A 15,066-nucleotide genomic window follows, 5' to 3' on the forward strand; every position below is an offset into this window, starting at 1 on the left:
TAGTATACACACCTCTAAGGAACAATAAGAACTAAATGAATTTACAAGAAACATTCTGGTTGCTAAGCATTGCCTAGAGGAAGGTACCGGAACATCTGTTGATTTTATCAGGATGTACAGTATTGCGGGGGAATTATCCGTGGATCTATGAAGCTGTCATGTATTCACTGAGCTCGTTACATGTGAGTGCAATCTGAAGCCGGCACTCTGTAACTGAACATATAAAGTCTGTCAAACATCTTGTCAAACCCAATGGACATGGGTAAGATATACGCCAGGGCATTCAATTTGGAGCTCAGGAGACGCGTCATTGTAGGCAGGACAATCAGATATTCTCTCAAGTTTATAGGTTCTCGGAGCAGAATTAGGCCATTCAGCCCATCAAGTCTAATCCGCCATTCAATCGTGGCTGACCTATACTTCCCCCTCAACCCCATTCTCCTGCCTTCCCCCCATAACCCCTGACACCCATACTAATCAAAGGTCTGTCAATCTCTGCTTTAAAAATGCCCACTGACTTGACCTCAACAGCTGTCTGTGACAATGAATTCCACAGATTCACCACCCTCTGACTAAAGATATTCTTCATCTCCTTTCTAAAGGTATTCTGAGGCTGTTCCCTCTGGTACCACACTCTCCAATCAGTGGAAACATCCTCTCTACATCCACTCTATCCAGGCTTTTCACCACTCTCTGGCTGGTCTTTTTTATCAAAATCAAAAGGACAGTTATGAATCTCCAACGATCAAAGACTTCATTCCTCTCGTGGATAAAACTCTGGAAGATGGAGATTAATGCCCAGAAGTGATAAGAGTAGGGAATCAAAAACCAGAGGACATCGGTTTAAAGTGAGGGGGGGGAAAGATGTAATAAGGACCTGAGGGCCAACTTTTTCAGGGTATTAATTATAGAAGTTGGGGCATTATATTATAGTACAACACATGGATGTGGCATTTGGAGTACTGTGTGGAAATAAGTAAGTGCAGGTTTTTCTGGTTTATAAAGTGCTGGGGTGACATTGCAGGGCAGGCAGCATCTCGGGAGAATGTGGATGAGTGATGCTTCAGACCGAGTCCCTTCTTCTGTCTGATGGAGCATTGTGTTCAGTTTTGTTAATCCTGCTGTAGAAAGGATGTCATTAGGTTGGGAAGAGTGCAGAGAAGAATTACAAAGACGTGGCCAAGACTCCAGGGTCTGAGCTATAGGGAGAGGTTGGGCAGTCAAGAACCTTATTCCGTGGAGCGCAAGAAGCTGAGGGCTGATCTCATAGAGGTGTACGCGATCACAAGGGTAATAGATAGGGTGAAGACGCTTTTAGGGGAATGAAGAATCAGAGGACATAGGTTTAAGGACAGTGGGGAAAGAATTAATAGGAACCTGAGGGGGATCATTTTCACTATAGGGTGGTGGGTATATGAGTTGCAAAGAAAGGTTAGATGGGCTGGGACTTTATTCTTTGGAGTGTAGGAGTCTGAGAAGTTGACCTTATTGATATGTGCAAGACCATAAGGGGCATGGATAAAGTGAATGCTCAGTGTCTTTTTCCCAGGGTAGAGGATTCTAAAAGTAGAGGGCATACGATTAAGGGGAGAGGTTTAAGAGGGATCTTAGGGCAACTGTTTCACTCAGAGTGTAGTCTGTATCTGAAATGAGCTGCTGGAGGAAGTTCTAGATATGGACACAATTAAGACTTTTAAAAAACATTCGGACAGATACATGGATTGGAACAGTTTAGGGGCCCAAAATGCCAACTTGATCAGCACGGACAACGTGGGGCAAAAGGCCTGTTTTCAAGCTGTGCAGCTCTATGACTCTATGATAGTACAGCATAGGAACAGGTCCTCCGATCCATGATGTCTGTGTCGAACATGATGCCAAATTAAACAAATCACCTCTGCCTGCACATGATCCGTACCCATCCATATTCCCTGCATATCTATGTCTCTGAAACGCCACTATTGTATCTGCTTCCACTATCACCGCAGGCAGCGTGTTCCAGGCACCCATCACCCTCTGTGTATAAAAATTGCCCTGCTTTTGATTCCAAAATAACATTACAGTTTACCTAACTGGCAGGAAAAATACATGTGTTTCAGTTTCTATGCTCCAATAACATGATCCAGTAATAATCTCTTATCCCATTGCTAATAGCAAGGTGAATACTTCCCGTAGACAGGAGTCCCTCCCCAACACCCACACCTTTTCCTGATCCTTGAAGGAGATTCTTTAAACTTCAAGACTTGAGGACCTGAGCTATAGGGAGAGGTAGAGTACGCTAGGACTCTATTCCTTGGAGCGTAAGAGGATGAGGGGTGACCTTACAGAGGTGTACAAATTCATGAGAGGAAAATTATAGTGTAAACTCAGAGTCTCTTGCCCAGAGAAGGAGAATTGAGAACCACGGGACATAGGTTTAAGGTGAAAGGGAAAAGATTTAATAGGAACCGGAGGGGTATTATTTTTTTACACAAAGTGTGGTGGGCGTACGGAATGAGCTGCCGGACGAGGTAGTTAACTATCGCAACGGTTAAGAAAAATTAGGATAGGTGTGTGAATAGAATAGTTTAGAGGGATATAGGCCAAACGCAGGCTGGTGGGGCTAGTGTAGAAGGGGCATGTGGGTGGGCGTGGGCAAGTTGGGCCGAAGGGCCTGTTTCCACGCTGTATAACTATGACTCTATAACTTCTGCTGAAAAACTGAAATAACACAGGAAATGCTGGAGGCACTCAGCAGATCTGCAAGCATCTGTGGAGAGAGAAACTGGGAATGTTGTTGTTCTCATCTCCTCTCTTCTCTTCCCTATCTGATCTCACATTGTTCCCACTTCTGATGGGTCATCTACCTGAAGTCTCATTCCTGTTTCTCCCTTCATGGGCGCTGCCTGACCTGCTGACTATCTCCAGCACTCTCTATTTTAATTTCATTTAATTCGTTCTCCTTTTTACAGCTAGACCCGACTAAAGTGTATTTTTAATTCATCCCTTTATCATTTATTTCCCTTACACCATCACTTCATTTGTCAGTGTCTCATGTACACCCTTTCTCCACCTCTCCCTCTCCTCCGCAAATTAAAACTTGTTTTATTTTGTCTCCAACGTTTAGAGCAATGATGAAGGGTCATTGACCTTAAACATCAACTTAGTCTCTCTCTCCACAGAGGCTGCTCGACTTACTGAGTCTTTCCAGCACTCTCTGTTTGCATTAAGAACTTTTCCCTGGTTTATCCTGTCCTCCACTCCCATCACTTGGATTGGAGTGGATTAACCATAAGGAGCAGTTGGACAAAAATGGCATGCAGACACAGGGAACTGCAGATGCTGGTTTACCAATAAAGCCACAAAGTGCTGGAGTAACTCAACAGGCCAGGCAGCATCTCTGGAGAACATGGGTGGGCTAGCACCAAGAATCACAGAGGGGGGATTAGTCAGGGAGTGGCTCACAGAACTTCCATCAGAGAGAGGAGGAGAACTTCTTCAAAGTAGGCATACCTGAAGGAGATTTTGCAGGGGAGCCAAATGAAGACACGAGGAACTGCAGATGCAATGAGATTAGTTTAGGTTGACATCATGGTCAGCACAGACATGGTGGGCTGAAGGGCCTCCTGGGCTGCACTGTTCTGTGATCTATGAGGATAGTCAGGAGACGTGGCTTGCCTGCCTGACAGTCTAGTTCCTTGGATGTTATTGATCATCAGTAGAAGGGCCCATCCCCTACACTCCCCTGATTGTCTGGGGCGGAGAGAGGTGTCAAAGGGGCTGAGGCTGAAAAGAAACAAAATCAAAACAAAACTGTTTTGGATTTGGAACAATTATAAAGGGATCTGTGTCAAGAGAGGGCCATCCTGTGCCTTCCTTGTCACATTCTTCAAACCTGACAAACGATTAATCCTCCCCTGCCTCCCCTGCCCCATCTGAATCACTGGCAGTTACAAATGATGACTATAAATTCTAATCTGGCAACGATGTCACTGCTAAAAATGCCACTTGTGATTTACTGGCGACCAGTGAAACTCTTGTAATTTGGACCACTGGATCGTACTACATTCAGGCTTGGTTGCAGCCTTATTGGACTTGCGATGTGTACATTTCCAAGTCCTTTCTTGACTTGGCCTGGAAAGGCCTGGATAGAGTGGACGTGTAAAGGATGTATCCACTAGTCGGAGAGTCTAGGACCAGAGGCCATAGCCTCGGAATAAAAGGACGTACCTTTAGGAAGGAGATGAAGAGGAATTTCTTTAATCAGTGGGTGATGAATCCATGGAATTCATTGCCACAGAAGGTTGTGGAGGCTGTCAATGGATAATTTAAGGCAGAGATTGATATATTCTTGATTAGTACGGGTGTCAGGGGTTATGGGGAGAAGACAGGAGAATGGGATTGAGAGGGTAGAATAGATCAGCCCTGATTGAATGGCAGAGTACACATGATGGGCCGAAAGGCCTAATTCTGCCCGTATCACTCATGAACATGAAGAATTAGAAGTCATTGAGTCATACAGCATGGAAACAGGCCCTTCAGGCCAACTTGCCCACACCGACCAACATGCCCCATCGACACTAGTCCCACCTGCCTGCGTTTGGCCCATATCCCTCTAAACCTATCCTATCCATGTACATGTCCAAATATTTCTTAAACTTTGTGATTGTACCTGCCTCAACTACCCCCTCTGGCAGCTCGTTCCATACACCCACCGTACTTTGTGTAAAAATGTTGCCCCTCAAGTTCCTATCAAATTATTTATACTAGATTAGCGTGATTAGGGTTATTCATATCTAAAAAAAATCCCAGCCTTCCTTCGCAGAGTTCAAACAAAATGCTCCAAAATAATCCTTTAAACATCTTGATTTCTTGTTTTGTGCACTCTAACAATTTCCGACACATGATCCTCAGTTCTCCAGCAACTAATCCAGAGCCTGCACTGCCCGGAAGGTCCCTGTAGCCCATCATCACTGAACCCATCACACTACATAAGTTAATACGTTCTAGGAGCAGAAGTAGGCCATTCGGCCCAACATGTCTACCCCACCATGGCTGATCTATCTTTCCCTCTCAACCCCATTCTCCTGCTTTCTCCCCATAACTTCCGACACCTTTACTAATCAAGAAGCTGTCAACCTCCACCTTAAAGATATCCATTGACGGCCTCCACAGCCTTATGTGGCAATGAATTCCACAGATTCACCACCCTCTGGCTAAAGAAATTCCTCCTCATCTCCTTTCTAAAGGTACATCCTTTTATTCTGAAGCTGTTCCCTCTGTTCCTAGGTTCTCTAACTAGTGGAAACATTCTCTCCACATCCACTCTATCCAGGCCTTTCACTCTTCGGTAAATTTCAATGAGGTCCCACCCTCATCCTTCTAAATTCCAGCGAGTCCAGGCCCAGGGCCTTCAAATGCCCATCATTTGTTAACCCAACTATTCCTGGGATCATTCTCGTAAACCTCCTTTGGACCCTCTCCAATGCTCAGAGGAGATTTTGCAGTGGAATAAGCCAAAATGTAGAAATAAAAAACTGCAGATGCTGGTTTACACCAAAGATAGACACAACATGCTGGAGTAACTCAGCAGGTCAGGCAGCTGAAGAAGGGTCACGACCTGTCCGAAACACCACCAGTCCTTCTCCAGAAAGGTTGCCTGACTCGCTGAGTTACTTCAACATTTTGTGCCCCATCTTCAGACAAAGCCAGTACCGGACGTGCAAGGTATTCGGGGGTGAATTGTGGATAAACGGTGAGGATCGACACTGAGAAACGAACGAGAGCTCAAATAACGTGAGTGTTGGAGCAAGCTTGACCTGCTGGAGCAGCCACACCTTGCCCTCTGCTATCTGTCATGACCCACAGTCAGTGCTGGCAAGACCAACATGTCGCGCCTTTCCCCAAACACCCCCGCAGAACACATAGTGCTGGAGCTACTCAGCGGTCGGGCAGCATCTCTGGAGGACAGGGATAGGTTCACCCTTCAGACTCAACCAATAATGTCACCCATCCATGTCCTCCATAGATGCTGCCTCACCCACTGAGTACTCCAGCACTTTGTGTTCTACACAAGATTCCAGGATTTTCAGTTCCTTGTGTCTACACCCAACTACCTCCAACTACCAACAAAGTGGCTTGCTCACTTATTCCAGAGGGCAGCTAGGAGCCACCGGGTTGTTAGCAGGATTTCTTTTCTGAAGGAGACCAGTGACCTTGTGGGGGCTTATGACTATCTGGTGCCTCCAAGGTTACGATTGCCTTCATTCCAGACCACCAGAACTACCTCAATTTGAGTCTGCGGTGGGATTCGAACTTCTTGTCTCCAGACCATTGGCTTTGGAACTCAAACTGATCAAACTTTAGTTTGGTTGGTCACCAAAGCACTGAGGTCCCACCTAAGGTGGTCTGTTGCAGCTGCACATTATCTCCTCCCACATCACGAACCCCCGCCTCTTGCCCCGGCCCTGCATCACCGGTTCAGTAATGCGACCACTGTGGTGCCTTACCCAGCGGCAAGAACCGATTGCCGGCTCCCCGTGAGCAGGCACACCATAGGGCAGGTGGTGATGTTGGGCGGAACACCAACGAACCATGGACCATCATCCCAATGGTCGCAGGGAAGTCAGTCTTGATCTCTTCTTGGGCTAGGATCATCTCCGTGACTCCCGGCTAATTCTGTGGCAGTGCGTCGCTCAGATACCCCTTTGGACATTCTGGCCATTCGCTCCGGGCTCACCCAGTCGCACAGCCGAGCTGTTTACTGAGCGTTGTGTATGCAGTAGCCATGCTATCTGTCGTTGGCACTGGTTGCCATGCTGTAGTTGCCAATGCGATGAGCTATTCCCAGCCGGTCGGTGCACATGCAGTGAGTTCACACTGATCTCCGTCGGGTTCGAGGGTGCTGGCCAAAGCCGCGACTCCCCAGGGAGCTGCAGCTGCCCAGGGAGGAGAAGATAACTCTCTCCCCCGAGCTCAGCGACATCTCGTCCACCTTGAATGAGATGGAGTTGAAGTAGATGGGGTTGGCATGGGCCCTGAAAGAATCACTGTGGGATCTGGTGGGACTATCGCAGTGCTGGGACCTGTAGCACATACATGAGCAAAGGGACTCAATGTCCGAGATGGGCTGCGGTGGGCTCTCTCGTCTGATCTCCACCTCCCCCTTCACCAGAGGGATCAGGTTGCTCCTGCCCATCTCTCCTGGCAGGAGAGTGGCGTTCCTGCCCGGTCTGTCCTCCGCCACCGACATCGCCAGGTGGTCCTTGTTCCCGGCCCGCTCATCCGCATCCCTCTTCTCGTCTTCCGAGTTCATGGTGAGGAACCTCAGGACCACCAGGTTGAGGAAGGCTCCGATCACCGTCAGCCCGACCAGGATGTACATGAAGCTGAACGCCACGTAGGGAGGCCTCTTCTGCAAGGCCTCATTGTTCTGCAGGGCCACAAAATCCCCAAAGCCAATGGTGGTGAGGGTAATGAAGCAGTAATAATACGCGTGAAAGAAGGTCCAATCCTCAAAGTGTGCAAACGCAGCGGCTCCAATGCACAGCGTGCCCAGGCACGAGAAGAAGCCCACAGTCACCATGTTCTCCATAGATACCTCTGTGTTCTTCATGCCCAGGCATCTCTTTATCCTCTTCAGCAGGTATCGAACAAAGGTGTTCATTCGCTCACCCAGACTCTGGAACATCACCAGGGTCAGTGGAATCCCGAGCACTGCATAGAACATGCAGAAGGCTTTGCCTGCATTGGTACCTGGGGCAGCGTGACCATAGCCTACAGTAGAGCAGAGACAAGAGGCCAACAGTTAGAACAAGGAGGAGGATGAGGAGGTCACCTTATAGAGGTGTACAAGATCATGAGAGGAATAGATCAGGTAAATGCACTTACCCATTGTAGGGGAATCGAGAACCAGAGGACATAGGTTTAAGGTGAGGGGGTGAAAGATTTAATAGGAATCTGATGGGTAACCTTTTACACAGAGGGTGGTGGTATATGTAACGAGCTGCAAGGGAATGTAGTTGAAGCAGGTACTATCACAATGTTTGAGACAGTTGGACGGGTGCACGTTTGGGTAGGTTTAGAGGGATATGGGCTAAGCACGGACAGGTGGGACAGGTGTAGATGGGACATACTGGTCGGCGAGCAAGTTGGGCCGAAGGGCCTGTTTTCATGTTGTATGACTCTATGACTCACTAATAATGTTTAGTTCGCTCGGTCCACTTAGGCCTGCTGGATCTGGTTGCTTATCATCTTAACTCCCCTTCCCATTCGCACACTGAGTCCGGGAACTCCTCCATTGCCAGAGCGAACTGGATGAGCTTACAACCCAACGGTATGAACATTGAATTCTCCAATTTCAGGTAACTAACCTAATAACAATCTCCCCATCTTCCCACCCCCCCCTTCCCTGTGCCCTACCTGGATGCGCACACAATTCTCCCCTTTTCTCTCCACCTGCCCACTTTCACCTATATTCCTTCCTCTGGCTGTACTCTGACTCTTCTAACTTTATCTCACACTTCATCTCTGGCCTTCATGCAACCATCTGCTTATCAGAACCACCCCTCATTTGTATGACTGTGCTGTGTGATTCTATGAAAACTGTGGGTAAATGGTATATATAGATAAGTAAAGCAGTCGGCAAGGACATGGTGGGCTGAAGGGCCTGTTTCTGTGCTGTATGACTCTATGATTCAATGCCAAACGTGGATAACTGGAATTGGTACAGATAAGTAAAGCAATGGGCATGCTATTGATGGGCCAAATGGCCTGTTTCCGTGCTGTGTGACTCCATGATTCTATGACAAATGTGGATACATGGGATCAGTCGGCATTGACATGATGGGCCGAACGGCCTGTTTCCATGCTGGCTCAATGACTATTCCTCAAGAGTAGAATTACGATCCTTCTGATCATACCTGATGCATCAGCCTCTTGAGAGGATGGTGTGTCAGAGTGTAAATGACACTCACTCGACACTGTTGCCAGTCAGCGCTTTCATTACCTGCAAACAGTTGTATTTCCTCATAATAGATTTAATAGTGTCCCCAGGATGGCTTTCGTAAATAAATCTCCAGGGCGCAGTTGAGACACGCACAGATCAGAAGTTGTAAACATGTGGAAATATTAATTGGGGAAAGACAAAGGCATCCACCAAGGTTGTGTCACCCAGGACACAAACACCCAGGGAGACACTCCAAACTGTGGGATTTGTGTTGGAAACTCTTAGTGAGAGATCTTGGCAGGAGTTCACAAATGGTCTCGAGACAAATGGATTGAGGAAGTCAGCCAGTGACCCTGACTGGTAGTTGATGACATCCTTCCTACAACAGGGTGACCAAAACTGAACAAAGTACTCCAAACATGGCCTCACCGATGCCTTGTACAACTTTGACATAACCTCCCAACTTTTAAACCTTAAAGGATGAAGGCCAATGCATCAAAAGTCCTCTCCCCTGCCCTATCCACCTGTAATACCACTTTCAGAAACAATGCACCTGTACTGATACGGGTATTGATTTTGGATGATCGACCATGATCATATTGAATGGCGGTGCTGGCTCAAAGGGCCGAATGGCCTACTCCTGTACCTATTTTCTATGTTTACTCTGAGATCCTTCTGTTTTACAATACTCCCCAGGGCCCTGCCATTCATTGTGAAAATCCTGCCTTGGTTTCACTTCCCCAAATACAACACCTCGCACTTATCTACATTAAACTCCATTAGCCATTCCTCAGCCCACTTGCCCTGCTGATCAAGTTTCAGCTCCTTGCCAGCGAGAAACAGCAACCATCCTCTTGTAGGGTAGATGAAAGATCACAGCTTGTTCCCACCAAGAAGAGTGACTTATTTTCTCCTGGTCGAACAGAGACCATAGAACAGTACAGCACAGGAACATGCCCTCCGCCCACAATGCCTGTGCCAAACATGATGCCAACTCATATCTGCCTGCACATGATCCATATCCCTCCATTCCCTGCATATCTATGTGTCTATCTAAAGCCTCTTAAATTCCATGTTTGTATCTGCCTCCACCACCACCCCTGGCAACACATTCAAGGCACCCACCATTGTACGTGAGAAAAAAAATTGCCCCACACATCTCCTTTAAACTTTGCCTCTCTCACCTTAAAGCTATAAGGGATTTTTTGTTTGTGATCCACTGACTTCGACAACCAGAGATGTTTGGGAGGGTTGCCATGGCAGCTGCTTTTGGATTTTGTCAGATCAAAGTCTATTTGAAGTGGAGGTTAATGTATTATTTTTAACACACTGAAGTAGTAATTGAACTGGTGATTGTAACAAAAATATCACAGCAAGCATAAAATAACACTGGCGAGATCTCTTGTGTGCATTCACATATTTGCTTTAACAGTTCTTCCAAGCCAGAAATTCTGTTTAATAATCGTGGAAAAAAAACCCAGACAGCACTGGTCGAGTTATGCAAATGTGAAGATAGACTTTGAAGATGAGGATTCTTATCATTCTTCTTTAAGTCTGTCATATCTGGTGCTGCACTGTAAGGAGTTTGTACGTTCTCCCCGTGACCTGCGTGGGTTTTCTCCGAGATCTTCGGTTTCCTCCCACAATCCAAAGACGTACAGGTATTGGGATAATTGGCTGGGTAAATGTAAAAATTGTCCCTAGTGGGTGTAGGATAGTGTTAATGTGCGGGGATCGCTGGGCGGCACGGACTTGGAGGGCCGAAAAGGCCTGTTTCCGGCTGTATATATATATGATATGATATGATATGATATATCTAGTTTCCATCTCTAGTTTCCCTCTCCCTTGACTCTCGGTCTGAAGAAGGGTCTCGACCCAAAACGTCACCTAATTCTTTTTTCCAGAGATGCTGCCTGACCCGTTGAGTTACTCCAGCATTTTATGCCTATCTATGGTGTTTAACCAGCATCTGTAGTTTCTTCCTACACACACACATCATACACCTATGGTTGTCCACGAAACAGAGAATGCTCGGAGAACAAACTCTGGCCAGGACTACAATCAATGACCTCTCAGCAGTTTAAAAACACACAATTATTAGGTTGAGTAAGTCAAGGGAAGCTGGGGAAGTCAGAAGTTGGTGTCAATTAGCAGATGGCACAAACTTAAGAAGAATGATAAGAAGACCAGAGGAGATATGAAGAAAAGTTTACTATGCAACAAAAGGCTAGATTCAGTATAGTGCAGAGGGAATAGACGGATGACCTTGCAGATCAGGACCAGACTTCAGACTCTTCAGTCCCACCCCAAACGTCATCAGTCAATTCCCTCCACAATTCCTCCAACACTTTGTGTTTTGGTCCGGATTGCAGCACCTGCCTTCTCTTGTCACCAGGATTTGGAATATGTTAAAAGACACAGAGTGCTGGAGTAACTCAGTGGGTGAGGCTGCATCTGTGGAGAATGTGGATAAACTGTTTCTGACCTTTCTGAAGAAGGTCTCTAAGCTGAAGACTCTAAGCAAGTCCCATTTGCCCGTGTTTAGTCCATATACCTTTGCTATCCATGTACCTGTCCTTTGTCATTGTATCTACCTCAACTACCTCCTGTTTCCTTGCTGTCGAACTCTGACTATGGCTAATTGTGATAAAAAGGACCTACAGATGCTGGTTTATAATAAAGATAGACAAAAAAATGCTGGAGTAACTCAGCAGGTCAGGCAGCATCTCTGGAAAACATGGATAGGTGATGTTTCAGGTCAGGACCCTACTTCAGACTGAAGTATGGTCCCGACCCAATTCGTCACAAATCCATGTTCTCCAGAGATGCTGCCTGGTTACTGAGATGCTAAGTTACTCCAAAATTTTGTGTCTATCTCTGACTATACTAATTGTTGACACCTTTATCAGGTCACCATTCAACTCACTTGAATCACTTGAGTTGACAAGACATAGCAAGCTCCAGACCCAGAAATGGTGAAAGGAATTAGTATGGATGGGTACATGATGGCAGCAAAGGCATGATGGGCTGAAAGGCCTGTTTCTGTGCTGCATGATTCTCCAACACTACAGCACCCTCTCAGAACCAACACTGGGGTGGCGCGGTGGCATAGCTGTAGAGTTGTTGCCTTACGGCGCCAGAAACCCAGGCTCGATCCTGACTACGGGTGCTGTCTGTCCGGAGTTTGAACACTCTCACTGTTGCCTGTGTGGGTTTTCTCTGGGAGCTCCGATTTCCTCCCACACTCCAAAGACATACAGGTTTGTAGGTTAATTGGCTTCAGTAAAATTGTAAATTGTCCCAAGGATATAGGATAGCGTTAGCGTGCGGGGATCACTGGTCGCTGTGGACCCGGGGGGCCGAAGGGCCTGTTTCCGCTCTGTAACTATAACCTGAAAAGTCACCCTGGATCATGCCCTAACTATCTGGAGCAGTGATCAGCGGACTTGGAGAAGGGAGATTGACCCAAGTGATGCCTGGGAAGCATTGACTGGGTGCTGGGTTGCAACCTAAAGGTGTCTCTTCTCTGTGACTCAAAGCAGGAGTGAAAAGTATGACAACTGTTGGCATCAACAACCTCACACCTTTTACTTTGACAATGCATAAGAATTGCAAGAAAAGCAAGGCCTCCAGACCCAGTAACATTATCATGAAAAAGGACACAAAGTGCTGGAGTAACTAAGCGGGTCAGGCAGCATCCCTGGAGAACATGGATAGGTGACATTTCGGGTCAGGGCACTTCATCAGACTGAACATCATTGTAAACCTCTCTTTACACCCTTTCCAATTTAATAACATCCTTCTTATTGCAGGACAACCAGTCTTCCAAATATGACCGCCCCACTGTCTTGTACAGTTGTAACATGATATCTCAATTCCTGTGGTCAATACCCTGACCGTCGAAGGCAAGCGTGCCAAACACTTCTTCATCACTCTGTCCACTTGTGTCACCACATTCATGGAACTATGTACCTATATCCCTCGTTTCCCCTGTTCTACAGTACATCCAAAGTGCCCTGTAACTTACTATGCAAGCCCTGCCCTGGCTTGTTCTACCAAAATGCAACACCTTACATTTATCTGATTTAAACTCCGTTTGCCATTCCTCAGCCCATTGGCCCAGTGATCAAGATTCTGTTGTAATTAGAGGTGACCTTCTTCGTTGTCCACTATTCTAGGGGCAGCCCAGTGGCACAGTGGTAGAGTTACTGCCTTACAGCGCCAGGGCGGCTTTGCAGGATCAAGAGACCCTGGTGTGATCCTGACTATGTACGCTGCCTGTATGGAGTTTGTATGTTCTCCCTGTGAGTTTTCTTTAGGTGCTCCGGATTCCTCCCACATTCAAAAGACAGACAGGTTTGTAGGTTAATTGGCTTCTGTAATTTGTCCTTAGTTTGTAGGATAGAACTGAAGGGCCAACTTCCATGCTGTATCTCTAAACTAAACTAAACTAGCAGAAATGTAGAAATGCACTCTGCTATATGTGCTGAGTATTTGAAGAAATTGTGTTCAGATTTCTTGTATTCAAAGTATTCTCCATGAACATATCTTTTCCATGCACCTGATATTCGTAAATATATTCTTCATATCTGCTACTGGGTCTTACTTCTGAAGGCAGGAGACACAAACTGTTCACTCTTTCCAGCTTCTTTAATCGCCAGGTCTGATGTAATTAATCCCATGGTTTGATGTAAATAAAGCTATCCTCAAATAGACTTAATCCCAGAGTCATGTAATGAATCTATGGATTGATGCAAATAACCCCACAGTCTGAGATAATCAATTCCACATTTTTGTGTTGATAATCCCCTGGATTAATCTTGTCGTCAGGTTTAACTAAACATGCACTAAATTAGTACCATGGTCTCATGTATTTGACTGGACGCTCCTGATTGAAGTTTGTTGAGCTGAAACATTAACCCTGTCTCTCTCACTCTGCACAGATGCTGCCTGACCTAATCACAGCTGCTACCATTTCTGTTTACATTTCAGATTTGCAGCATCTGTAGTATTTTGCTCTTGGTCCTGCGAAACCTCCCTGCTCTGAAGTCTGCAATCAGTCTATCCAAAATGTCGCTTGTTCATTCCCTCTTCAGATGCTGCCTGATCCACTGAGTTCCTCCAGCACTTTGTGTTTTGCTCAAGATTCCAGCATCTGCAGTTCCTTGGGTCTCCCTGCTCGTATATTCTCCAATAAAGGAAATGACTGGCTGTTTTTACGTTGTGGCACAGTGGCGCAGTGGTAGAGTTGCTGCTTACAGTGCCAGAGACCTGGGTTCAATCCTGACTACCGGTGCCATCTGTATGGAGTTTGCACGTTCTCCCTGTGACTGCATGGATTTTCTCCTGGTGCTCCGGTTTCCTCCCACATCCCAAAGACGTGTGGGTTTGTAGGTCAATTGGCCCTCTGTAAATTGCCCCTAGTGTGTAGGACTGAACTAGTGTATGGGTGATCGCTGGTCAGGGCAGACTCGGTGGGCCGAAGGGCCTGTTTTCACGCTATATCTCGAAAGTCTCAAGTCAATGCCTCTTTGATTTCATACATATATCCTGACCTCTGAAGGCTAGCATGCTATTTGCTATTTTACCACCCTATCTATAGTGCAGGAGGATGAGGGGCAATCTTACAGAGGTGTACAAAATCATGAGAGGAATTGATCAGGTACATGCACAGAATCTCTAGCCCAGAGTAAGAGAATCAAGAACCAGAGGACATATGTTTAAGGTGAGGGGGAATGATTTAATAGGAACCTGAGGGATACTTTTTTTTACACAAAGGGAGATGGGTGGATGGAATGAGCTGCAGACGAGGTAGTTGAGGCAGGTACTTTCACAACGTTTAAGAAAACATTTGCACTGGTACATGGGTAGGACAAGTTTCAAGGGGTATGGGCCAAACACAAGCAGATGGGACTAGTGTGGACGGGGCATGTTGGTTGGTGTGACCAAGTGGGCAAGTCATACAAGTTTCCACGCTGTATGACTCTTTGACTCAATGTTTCCATTTTCTGAATTGATAGACTTGAACCCAAGGTGCCTCTGTTCATCAACATTCCTTGATATCCTAGCATTTACTGTAAATTTGTTCCCACTATTTTCGTTCCAAGAACATCACCTCGGATTTGTTGGGATTAAATTCCAAA

The 15,066-nt window shown here is 46.3% G+C and overlaps 1 protein-coding gene across 1 annotated transcript in view; it reads right to left on the minus strand.

Moving 5' to 3' along the window:
- Positions 1–461: 461 nt before the first annotated feature.
- Positions 462–15,066, minus strand: part of LOC144604460 (potassium channel subfamily K member 9-like) — a 31,623-nt gene continuing 17,018 nt past the window's right edge. The window contains exon 2 of the mRNA XM_078418907.1: positions 462–7,752. Within this exon, the coding sequence (XP_078275033.1) occupies positions 6,851–7,752 (902 nt within the window). The 3' untranslated portion in view covers positions 462–6,850. The remainder of the gene's footprint in view (positions 7,753–15,066) is intronic.

This window comes from Rhinoraja longicauda, chromosome 22 (assembly GCF_053455715.1).
Source record: "Rhinoraja longicauda isolate Sanriku21f chromosome 22, sRhiLon1.1, whole genome shotgun sequence".
NCBI lineage: Eukaryota > Metazoa > Chordata > Chondrichthyes > Rajiformes > Arhynchobatidae > Rhinoraja > Rhinoraja longicauda.